The sequence below is a fragment of the Oncorhynchus gorbuscha genome, linkage group LG10 (assembly GCF_021184085.1).
Source record: "Oncorhynchus gorbuscha isolate QuinsamMale2020 ecotype Even-year linkage group LG10, OgorEven_v1.0, whole genome shotgun sequence".
Classification (NCBI taxonomy): domain Eukaryota; kingdom Metazoa; phylum Chordata; class Actinopteri; order Salmoniformes; family Salmonidae; genus Oncorhynchus; species Oncorhynchus gorbuscha.
The window spans coordinates 18,254,384-18,266,509 of NC_060182.1; the positions used below are offsets into that span (position 1 = coordinate 18,254,384).

At 52.4% G+C, this 12,126-nt stretch overlaps 1 protein-coding gene across 3 annotated transcripts in view; it reads left to right on the top strand.

The window, feature by feature from the left end:
* Positions 1 to 8,237, top strand: part of LOC124045611 (sodium/potassium-transporting ATPase subunit beta-1-interacting protein 3-like) — a 159,497-nt gene extending 151,260 nt beyond the window's left edge. The window contains exons 6-7 of one of the 3 annotated variants that reach the window (XM_046365023.1): positions 6,138 to 6,222; positions 8,016 to 8,237. In XM_046365023.1, the coding sequence (XP_046220979.1) occupies positions 6,138 to 6,222; positions 8,016 to 8,025 (95 nt within the window). In that variant the 3' untranslated portion in view covers positions 8,026 to 8,237. Of the gene's footprint in view, positions 1 to 6,137; positions 6,227 to 8,015 lie in introns of those variants that run through there. The other 2 variants (XM_046365025.1, XM_046365024.1) reach the window with 2 other exon arrangements.
* Positions 8,238 to 12,126: the final 3,889 nt, after the last annotated feature.

Sequence of the window (12,126 nt, forward strand, 5' to 3'; positions counted from 1 at the left end):
TGCCTCGTCCCCTACGCTCACTGCCTCCTCCCCTACGCTCACTGCCTCCTCCCCTACGCTCACTGTCTCCTCCCCTACGCTCACTGCCTCCTCCCCTACGCTCACTGCCTCCTCCCCTACGCTCACTGCCTCCTCCCCTACGCTCACTGCCTCGTCCCCTACCCTCACTGCCTCGTCCCCTACACTCACTGCCTCCTCCCCTACGCTCACTGCCTCCTCCCCTACGCTCACTGTCTCCTCCCTACCCTCACTGCCTCCTCCCCCCTACCCTCACTGCCTCCTCCCCTACGCTCACTGCCTCCTCCCCTACGCTCACTGCCTCCTCCCCTACGCTCACTGCCTCCTCCCCTACGCTCACTGTCTCCTCCCCTACGCTCACTGCCTCCTCCCCTCACGCTCACTGCCTCGTCCCCTACGCTCACTGCCTCCTCCCCTACGCTCACTGCCTCTGTCCCCTACCCTCACTGCCTCCTCCCCCCCTCACCCTCACTGCCTCCTCCCCTACGCTCACTGCCTCCTCCCCTACGCTCACTGCCTCCTCCCCTACGCTCACTGCCTCCTCCCCTACCCTCACTGCCTCCTCCCCTACCCTCACTGCCTCCTCCCCTACGCTCACTGCCTCGTCCCCTACCCTCACTGCCTCCTCCCCTACGCTCACTGCCTCCTCCCCTACCCTCACTGTCTCCTCCCCTACCCTCACTGCCTCCTCCCCTACGCTCACTGCCTCCTCCCCTACGCTCACTGCCTCCTCCCCTACGCTCACTGCCTCCTCCCCTACCCTCACTGTCTCCTCCCCTACCCTCACTGCCTCCTCCCCTACCCTCACTGCCTCCTCCCCTACGCTCACTGCCTCCTCCCCTACCCTCACTGCCTCCTCCCCTACGCTCACTGCCTCGTCCCCTACCCTCACTGCCTCCTCCCTGCTCACTGCCTCCTCCCCTACCCTCACTGCCTCCTCCCCTACCCTCACTGCCTCCCCCTACCCTCACTGCCTCCTCCCCTACGCTCACTGCCTCCTCCCCTACCCTCACTGCCTCCTCCCCTACCCTCACTGCCTCCTCCCCTACCCTCACTGCCTCCTCCCCTACCCTCACTGCCTCCTCCCCTACGCTCACTGCCTCCTCCCCTACGCTCACTGCCTCCTCCCCTACGCTCACTGCCTCCTCCCCTACCCTCACTGCCTCCTCCCCTACGCTCACTGCCTCCTCCCCTACCCTCACTGCCTCCTCCCCTACCCTCACTGCCTCCTCCCCTACCCTCACTGCCTCCTCCCCTACGCTCACTGCCTCCTCCCCTACCCTCACTGCCTCCTCCCCTACGCTCACTGCCTCCTCCCCTACGCTCACTGCCTCCTCCCCTACCCTCACTGCCTCCTCCCCTACGCTCACTGCCTCCTCCCCTACGCTCACTGCCTCCTCCCCTACCCTCACTGCCTCCTCCCCTACCCTCACTGCCTCCTCCCCTACGCTCACTGCTCCTCCCCTACCCTCACTGCCCCCCCTACCCTCACTGCCTCCTCCCCTACCCTCACTGCCTCCTCCCCTACCCTCACTGCCTCCTCCCCTACGCTCACTGCCTCCTCCCCTACCCTCACTGCCTCCTCCCCTACGCTCACTGCCTCCTCCCCTACGCTCACTGCCTCCTCCCCTACCCTCACTGCCTCCTCCCCTACGCTCACTGCCTCCTCCCCTACCCTCACTGCCTCCTCCCCTACCGCTCACTGCCTCCTCCCCTACGCTCACTGCCTCCTCCCCTACGCTCACTGCCTCCTCCCCCTACCCTCACTGCCTCCTCACCCTACGCTCACTGCCTCCTCCCCTACGCTCACTGCCTCCTCCCCTCACGCTCACTGCCTCCTCCCCTACGCTCACTGCCTCCTCCCCTACCCTCACTGCCTCCTCCCCTACCCTCACTGCCTCCTCCCCTACGCTCACTGCCTCCTCCCCTACCCTCACTGCCTCCTCCCCTACGCTCACTGCCTCCTCCCCTACGCACTGCCTCACTGCCTCCTCCCCTACGCTCACTGCCTCCTCCCCTACGCTCACTGCCTCCTCCCCTACGCTCACTGCCTCCTCCCCTACCCTCACTGCCTCCTCCCCTACGCTCACTGCCTCCTCCCCTACCCTCACTGCCTCCTCCCCTACGCTCACTGCCTCCTCCCCTACCCTCACTGCCTCCTCCCCTACCCTCACTGCCTCCTCCCCTACCCTCACTGCCTCCTCCCCTACCCTCACTGCCTCCTCCCCTACGCTCACTGCCTCCTCCCCTACCCTCACTGCCTCCTCCCCTACCCTCACTGCCTCCCTACCCCACTGCCTCCTCCCCCTCACTGCCTCCTCCCCACCCTCACTGCCTCCTCCCCTACCCTCACTGCCTCCTCCCCTACCCTCACTGCCTCCTCCCCTACGCTCACTGCCTCCTCCCCTACCCTCACTGCCTCCTCCCCTACGCTCACTGCCTCCTCCCCTACCCTCACTGCCTCCTCCCCTACCCTCACTGCCTCCTCCCCTACCCTCACTGCCTCCTCCTACGCTCACCCCTACCCTCACTGCCTCCTCCCCTACCCTCACTGCCTCCTCCCCTACCCTCACTGCCTCCTCCCCTACCCTCACTGCCTCCTCCCCTACCCTCACTGCCTCCTCCCCTACCCTCACTGCCTCACTGCCTCCTCCCCTACCCTCACTGCCTCCTCCCCTACGCTCACTGCCTCCTCCCTACTCACCTCACTGCCTCCTCCCCCCCTCACTCCTCACTGCCTCCTCCCCTACGCTCACTGCCTCCTCCCCCCTCACTGCCTCCTCCCCTACGCTCACTGCCTCCTCCCCTACGCTCACTGCCTCCTCCCCTACGCTCACTGCCTCCTCCCCTACGCTCACTGCCTCCTCCCCTACGCTCACTGCCTCCTCCCCTACGCTCACTGCCTCCTCCCCTACGCTCACTGCCTCCTCCCCTACGCTCACTGCCTCCTCCCCTACGCTCACTGCCTCCTCCCCTACCCTCACTGCCTCCTCCCCTACCCTCACTGCCTCCTCCCCTACCCTCACTGCCTCATCCCCTACGCTCACTGCCTCCTCCCCTACCCTCACTGCCTCCTCCCCTACCCTCACTGCCTCCTCCCCTACGCTCACTGCCTCCTCCCCTACGCTCACTGCCTCCTCCCCTACGCTCACTGCCTCCTCCCCTACGCTCACTGCCTCCTCCCCTACCCTCACTGTCTCCTCCCCTACCCTCACTGTCTCCTCCCTCCTCACCCCTACGCTCACTGCCTCCTCCCCTACCCTCACTGCCTCCTCCCCTACGCTCACTCCCCTACGCTCACTGCCCTCCCCTACGCTCACTGCCTCCTCCCCTACCCTCACTGCCTCCTCCCCTACCCTCACTGCCTCCTCCCCTACCCTCACTGCCTCCTCCCCTACGCTCACTGTCTCCTCCCCTACGCTCACTGCCTCCTCCCTACCCTCACTGCCTCCTCCCCTACCCTCACTGCCTCCTCCCCTACGCTCACTGCCTCCTCCCCTACCCTCACTGCCTCCTCCCCTACGCTCACTGCCTCCTCCCCTACCCTCACTGCCTCCTCCCCTACCCTCACTGCCTCCTCCCCTACCCTCACTGCCTCCTCCCCTACGCTCACTGCCTCCCTCCCCTACGCTCACTGCCTCCTCCCCTACCCTCACTGCCTCCTCCCCTACCCTCACTGCCTCCTCCCCTACCCTCACTGCCTCCTCCCCTACGCTCACTGCCTCCTCCCCTACCCTCACTGCCTCCTCCCCTACGCTCACTGCCTCCTCCCCTACGCTCACTGCCTCCTCCCCTACCCTCACTGCCTCCTCACCCTACCCTCACTGCCTCCTCCCCTACCCTCACTGCCTCCTCCCCTACGCTCACTGCCTCCTCCCCTACCCTCACTGCCTCCTCCCCTACGCTCACTGCCTCCTCCCCTACGCTCACTGCCTCCTCCCCTACCCTCACTGCCTCCTCCCCTACGCTCACTGCCTCCTCCCCTACGCTCACTGCCTCCTCCCCTACCCTCACTGCCTCCTCCCCTACGCTCACTGCCTCCTCCCCTACGCTCACTGCCTCCTCCCCTACCCTCACTGCCTCCTCCCCTACGCTCACTGCCTCCTCCCCTACGCTCACTGTCTCCTCCCCTACGCTCACTGTCTCCTCCCCTACGCTCACTGCCTCCTCCCCTACCCTCACTGCCTCCTCCCCTACCCTCACTGCCTCCTCCCCTACGCTCACTGCCTCCTCCCCTACCCTCACTGCCTCCTCCCCTACCCTCACTGCCTCCTCCCTACGCTCACTGCCTCCTCCCCTACGCTCACTGCCTCCTCCCCTACCCTCACTGCCTCCTCCCCTACGCTCACTGCCTCCTCCCCTACCCTCACTGCCTCCTCCCCTACCCTCACTGTCTCCTCCCCTACCCTCACTGCCTCCTCCCCTACCCTCACTGCCTCCTCCCCTACGCTCACTGCCTCCTCCCCTACGCTCACTGCCTCCTCCCCTACCCTCACTGCCTCCTCCCTCCCTACCCTCACTGCCTCCTCCCCTACCCTCACTGCCTCCTCCCCTACGCTCACTGTCTCCTCCCCTACGCTCACTGCCTCCTCCCCTACCCTCACTGCCTCCTCCCCTACCCTCACTGCCTCCTCCCCTACGCTCACTGCCTCCTCCCCTACCCTCACTGCCTCCTCCCCTACCCTCACTGCCTCCTCCCCTACCCTCACTGCCTCCTCCCCTACGCTCACTGCCTCCTCCCCTACCCTCACTGCCTCCTCCCCTACCCTCACTGCCTCCTCCCCTACCCTCACTGCCTCCTCCCCTACGCTCACTGCCTCCTCCCCTACGCTCACTGCCTCCTCCCCTACCCTCACTGCCTCCTCCCCTACCCTCACTGCCTCCTCCCCTACGCTCACTGCCTCCTCCCCTACGCTCACTGCCTCCTCCCCTACCCTCACTGCCTCCTCCCCTACCCTCACTGCCTCCTCCCCTACCCTCAGTGCCTCCTCCCCCCTACGCTCACTGCCTCCTCCCCTACGCTCACTGCCTCCTCCCTACGCTCACTGCCTCCTCCCCTACCCTCACTGTCTCCTCCCCTACCCTCACTGCCTCCTCCCCTACGCTCACTGCCTCCTCCCCTACGCTCACTGCCTCCTCCCCTACCCTCACTGCCTCCTCCCCTACCCTCACTGCCTCCTCCCCTACCCTCACTGCCTCCTCCCCTACCCTCACTGCCTCCTCCCCTACCCTCACTGCCTCCTCCCCTACGCTCACTGCCTCCTCCCCTACCCTCACTGTCTCCTCCCCTACCCTCACTGCCTCCTCCTCACTGCCTCCTCCCCTACGCTCACTGCCTCCTCCCCTACCCTCACTGCCTCCTCCCCTACCCTCACTGCCTCCTCCCCTACCCTCACTGCCTCCTCCCCTACCCTCACTGCCTCCTCCCCTACGCTCACTGCCTCCTCCCCTACCCTCACTGCCTCCTCCCCTACCCTCACTGCCTCCTCCCCTACGCTCACTGCCTCCTCCCCTACGCTCACTGCCTCCTCCCCTACCCTCACTGCCTCCTCCCCTACCCTCACTGCCTCCTCCCCTACGCTCACTGCCTCCTCCCCTACCCTCACTGCCTCCTCCCCTCCCCTGCCTCCTCCCCCACCCTCACTGCCTCCTCCCCTACCCTCACTGCCTCCTCCCCTACCCTCACTGCCTCCTCCCCTACGCTCACTGCCTCCTCCCCTACCCTCACTGCCTCCTCCCCTACCCTCACTGCCTCCTCCCCTACGCTCACTGCCTCAGATAGCATCACTAGTCAATACAAATATGGAAAGTTTGTGTATTATACAAATATTTTGCATCTTTATTTTGTGTATGGAACATCAGAGCTAGCTGAAATTCCACATCTCCATCTGTTTTTGACATGCTAACATATTCTAACCTTTGACCCCCTCATACTGTAGGTGTACCTATCTGTTTTGTATTCTCTTCACTTTCATTTGTTTTCTTCAATTAATTTATTTTGTGAATCCATATTTGTCATTTGATATCATTTCATTTGTATTTCCTTCAGCCCGTCACTTTCTGTATGTCATGTTCTGATTTAATTTGTCATTTTTTGCATTTGATCCTTTTGTTTTCAGTTGATTTTGTTGGTGGATTTGACCCCTTCCCCCTCTACCATGTCAATGAGAAACCATCCCATCTCCTCTTAAAGCCCATGTATCTGTAAGTATGTGTGCGTGTTTGGCCTGTGTGTTTTTCTTTGGGTAGTCTTTGATATTAATTAAGATGAAACGTCTCTTCGTTAACACAGTGTTAATTGGAATAAGGCCTTAATTACTCCACTTTAATAAGTGTTTCAGCTTTTGCCTAATGAGCAACTCATTAAAAATGACAGCAGATAGATGGCGCCGTGGTGTGATGTCATAGGGTTCAAGGGCATTTTATATGGACCCGGAGAAAAGAGGACAGAACTATGGACTATGTCTCAAATGGAACCCTGTTCCCTAAAATATAGTACACTACTTTTGGACAGTGATAAAGCTCTGGGAAAAAGTTGTGCAAGTTATTTTTATTTAACTAGGCAAGTCGGTTAAGAACAAATTCTTATTTACATTGACGGCCTACCCTGGCCAAACCCTAACGGCGCTGGGGTAATTGTGTGCCGCCCTATGGGACTCCCAATCACAGCTGGCTGTGATACAGCCTGGAATCGAACCAGGGTCCGTAGTGATGCCTCTAGCACTGAGATGTAGTGCCTTAGACCACTGCACCACTCAGGAGGCCAGATTTATGGGGAATAGGGTGTCATTTGGGACATGTTTTCTCACCAAAACCCTTATTCTCCTGTCCTCTATCCCTCACTCCCAAAAGGAGCAGCCATCTACTGCTACAGTATGCCCACATTATGCTCCCTTTCTGGGGAGTGGGGAATTTGAGAAGAAGGCTGGTGTGTGGAAGTCCAGAGATTGGATTTCCTGTCTGATTCAGTTAACCATACACTCACCAGCTCATGGTGTTTTCATTAAAGATTAGCCCATATCAAATTAATAAAGCTTTGCATTGTACAGGTTTATGTTATTGGGATTAAGAATTTAAGAACTGTGTCATGGCAGGATGTTCTTCTGTGACTAGTATAAACTTTCTTTGTGGTTCTGCTAACTCTGCTAAGGAGTATGAATAAGTCTGATTGGAGTAAACAACACTATTAAACCTGCTCTATCCTGTCTGAGGGTTTAGGGTAATGTGTGTGTGTGTGTGTGTGTGTGTGTGTGTGTGTGTGTGTGTGTGTGTGTGTGTGTGTGTGTGTGTGTGTGTGTGTGTGTGTGTGTGTGTGTGTGTGTGTGTGTGTGTGTGTGTGTGTGTGTGTGTGTGTGTGTGTGTGTGTGTGTGTGTGGTTAAAAGGCTCTCTGCCTTTTAACCACCATCCCAACTTTCATTTGAATGATATATTAAATTACGCAGGAAACATAATAACAATATGTGCAGTGGTGGCAGCTAGCCTAACGGTTACGAGCTATGGGCCAGTAACCGAAAGGTCGCTGGTTTGAATCCCTGAGCAGACCAGGTGAAAAATCTGTCTGTGGCCTTGAGCAAGGCATTTAACCCTAATTGTTCCAGGGTCACTATCAATAATGGCTGATCCCTGGTCATTACCTCACTCTCAAAGAGGGTGGGATATGCAGAAAAATTATTTATAATTTACACGTGAAAAATGACCAATATAACCACCCACCTAATTATTTTAATAATTTTGCTACACTCGCATTAGCATCTGCTAACCATGTGTATGTCACCAATAAAATGTGATTTGAAAAAAGGGAATATATTATTAGCCTGCTGGACACCTCTCCTGACAGCTTCATCAGCTCTGTTGCAAATGAGACGGCAGGAATTACCCTAACCTTTACCCTCCTCCACCACTAGGGTTGTATAGCCTCGATCTTAATAAATGTACCAGGTGTGTGTGTTTTTCACTGGTCATCCACTCAATGTCTCCTGTATCCTATCTTCTCCAGGTCTACGTAAATAGGGCGGCAGCCGACGCCGTGATTTCCCATGGAAACAAAATGGCTGCTCTGACTGACACAACAACAGTCCCAGAATGCACTGCGGCAGGCCAGACATTCCTCTGATTCTCTACTTCTTTATTTCAGCTCTTCAGTACTTCAAACATGTAAATGACTGGTTTTCTGCTTAGTAATGACTGTAGTTTCCAGTTCTGTTCTGTTCTTAGTGGGAGGGATGGCAGGGATAGTGTTGGGGGATGGGGAGGGAGGGAGGGGGCGGGGAAATTACTGTGTAACATGGGCTTGAACTCTTTTTGTGTACTCAAATATCAATTATTTATCTAGAACTACAAACGGCATCCAACAACCGAGACTTACAGTACCTGCTGTTAATGGCTGTATTGCTGTCCATCGTTCAGAATTAGTGATCTACAGAATGTGTGTGTGTGTGTGTGTGTGTGTGTGTGTGTGTGTGTGTGTGTGTGTGTGTGTGTGTGTGTGTGTGTGTGTGTGTGTGTGTGTGTGTGTGTGTGTGTGTGTGTGTGTGTGTGTGTGTGTGTGTGTGTGTGTGTATATACACACACATATACACATGTATATATATTGGTTTGTTACTATGGCTCGGTCTCAGATCATCACTGTTGGGCTGAATTACAGTTGAGCCTGTGGAATGGAATGGGCTGTTGTGTTCTGCCTGTTTACTTTAGGCCACGATCTGTGCACATAAATACACAGGCAGAGCAGGAAGGGGGAGAGGGGGGAATGGGTGAGAGGAGGGGGAGGTAGGGAGGGAAGAGGGAGAGGAGGCGAAGGTAAAGGTGGTAGGTAGGGGGTAAAGCAGCCAAACCTACAGAGGATTTGTTCAAAAAGAGAAGCAGAAAAAAAGAAAGATGGAAAATAGTTTTAGTCAGGGTTTTGAAATGCAAACTTAACTTCATAACAGAGAAAGATAGTTGATGTTTAAAGTTTTACAGTAAAAGCACACAGGCAATAATGTTTGAGTTTGAGTCTTAACTTTTTCTTAATCTTACTTACAGTGCTGTGACTGACTGAATCCTGTCCAAAACAGTTTTGGAAACCACTGATATACAGTGTTTCAATAGACTGAATCCTAAATCTGTAGAGATGGGTGGAATGAAAGGAAATAAGATTCTTTTAAATCTTGTTTTACAGTTATTTTGTCATTTTTAATTTAACCTTTATTTAACTAGTTGTTGGTGTGGAAGATTGAGGTTTGTGTCAGGAGTTATAGATGTGTGTTAAAACTCCAGTCCAGAAACACAACTGCCTCAAACTACTGTGAGGGTTGAGTGTAAGGTTGAGGTTTGTGTCAGGAGTTATAGATGTGTGTTAAAACTCCAGTCCAGAAACACAACTGCCTCAAACTACTGTGAGGGTTGAGTGTAAGGTTGAGGTTTGTGTTAGGAGTTATAGATGTGTGTTAAAACTCCAGTCCAGAAACACAACTGCCTCAAACTACTGTGAGGGTTGAGTGTAAGGTTGAGGTTTGTGTCAGGAGTTATAGATGTGTGTTAAAACTCCAGTCCAGAAACACAACTGCCTCAAACTACTGTGAGGGTTGAGTGTAAGGTTGAGGTTTGTGTTAGGAGTTATAGATGTGTGTTAAAACTCCAGTCCAGAAACACAACTGCCTCAAACTACTGTGAGGGTTGAGTGTAAGGTTGAGGTTTGTGTTAGGAGTTATAGATGTGTGTTAAAACTCCAGTCCAGAAACACAATTGCCTCAAACTACTGTGAGGGTTGAGTGTAAGGTTGAGTGTTTGACAGTTGGTCATTAGTTATACACAGTCGCTGACTGACTTTTTTCAATCCTAAATAGTGTGTGATATGAGAGGTAGTTTGACTGCATTTCCTGTCCATGGTATACAAAGATATTGAATGGAGTGTAAATGGTTTAAATGTAAACGTAGCACAAATATAGCAAAACAAGAAGACAGAAATATACACAACCTGTTTTCTCTATCATTCCATCTGTAGATTGTTGATTCAACTGTGATCCATTTGAATGGTTTGTTTCATATCATGTTTGTAGGGGTTTTGTATGAGAACCATGGATATGCTGTATTCTACGGTAATATCCTAGTGTATGTTTGGGTCTATGTTGGATTGGGGAACATGTATCCCACAATCCCAAAAGACATACACTTTTGTGCCCAAACTTTAAGATGGGGGCTTGTTCTTGAGTATTTGGAGCGTAGAATTAGAATTTAGAATACTGGAATGGACATGAACCTTCTTATGATGGGATGAAGGTCAGCCATTTTGATCAGGGAGTTGGTCAACCATGGTTTGTGGTTGACCACAAACCATGGTTGTGATAATATATTGTGTGATAATATATTCTGTAAAATAATGAATTTGAAGAATTTATCTGCATTGTATGTTTGTTAGCTAGCTAGCCAACCCGTTTTAGAGAAATTATTCCATAATTTTTTTCAAATTAACTGCCAATATCCCAACATTCCATTCACACAATGCAGTCAATCCACAGCCATACACTTTCTGGAATCAGTTGATGATAGGACTTAGACAAGTTGGAAATGCAACAAGTACTGATATTGTATTACATAATAGCACTCTCAGCTTTACAAGAAAACCAAAAATAAGACATTTATAGTCTGTTTACATATATTTTAGAGGCTACGTATTCCGAAAATTTGGTATAAAACCTGTATAAACTGTATTTATTTCTCCCTGACCAATAATGGCTACCATTTTCACCCCATTCTGGAACTTCAAGGTTTTATGACATAACCCCTCTAGTAATTTAATAGGATCTCTAGCCCCTCTAGTAATTTAATAGGATCTCTAGCCCCTCTAGTAATTTAATAGGATCTCTAGCCCCTCTAGTAATTTAATAGGATCTCTAGCCCCTCTAATAATTTAATAGGTCTCTAGCCCCTCTAGTAATTTAATAGGATCTCTAGCCCCTCTAGTAATTTAATAGGATCTCTAGCCCCTCTAGTAATTTAATAGGATCTCTAGCCCCTCTTGTAATTTAATAGGTTCTCTAGCCCCTCTAATAATTTAATAGGTCTCTAGCCCCTCTAGTAATTTAATAGGATCTCTAGCCCCTCTAGTAATTTAATAGGATCTCTAGCCCCTCTAGTAATTTAATAGGATCTCTAGCCCCTCTAGTAATTTAATAGGATCTCTAGCCCCTCTAATAATTCAATAGGTCTCTAGCCCCTCTAGTAATTTAATAGGATTTCTAGCCCCTCTAGTAATGTAATAGGATCTCTAGACCCTCTAGTAATGTAATAGGATCTCTAGCCCCTCTAGTAATGTAATAGGATCTCTAGCCCCTCTAGTAATTTAATAGGATCTCTAGCCCCTCTAGTAATTTAATAGGATCTCTAGCCCCTCTAGTAATTTAATAGGATCTCTAGCCCCTCTAGTAATTTAATAGGATCTCTAGCCCCTCTAATAATTTAATAGGTCTCTAGCCCCTCTAGTAATTTAATAGGATCTCTAGCCCCTCTAGTAATTTAATAGGATCTCTAGCCCCCCTAGTAATTTAATAGGATCTCTAGCCCCTCTAGTAATTTAATAGGACCTCTAGCCCCTCTAGTAATGTAATAGGATCTCTAACCCCTCTAGTAATTTAATAGGATCTCTAACCCCTCTATTAATTTAATAGGATCTCTAACCCCTCTAGTAATTTTATAGAAACTCCAGCCCCCCTAGTAATTTAATAGGATCTCTAACCCCTCTAGTAATTTAATAGGATCTCTAACCCCTCTAGTAATTTAATAGGATCTCTAACCCCTCTAGTAATTTAATAGGATCTCTAACCCCTCTAGTAATTGAATAGGATCTCTAACCCCTCTAGTAATTGAATAGGATCTCTAACCCCTCTAGTAATTGAATAGGATCTCTAACCCCTCTAGTAATTGAATAGGATCTCTAACCCCTCTAGTAATTTAATAGGATCTCTAGCCCCTCTAGTAATTTAATAGAATCTCTAACCCCTCTAGTAATGTAATAGGATCTCTAGCCCCTCTAGTAATTTAATAGAATCTCTAACCCCTCTAGTAATGTAATAGGATCTCTAGCCCCTCTAGTAATTTAATAGAATCTCTAACCCCTCTAGTAATGT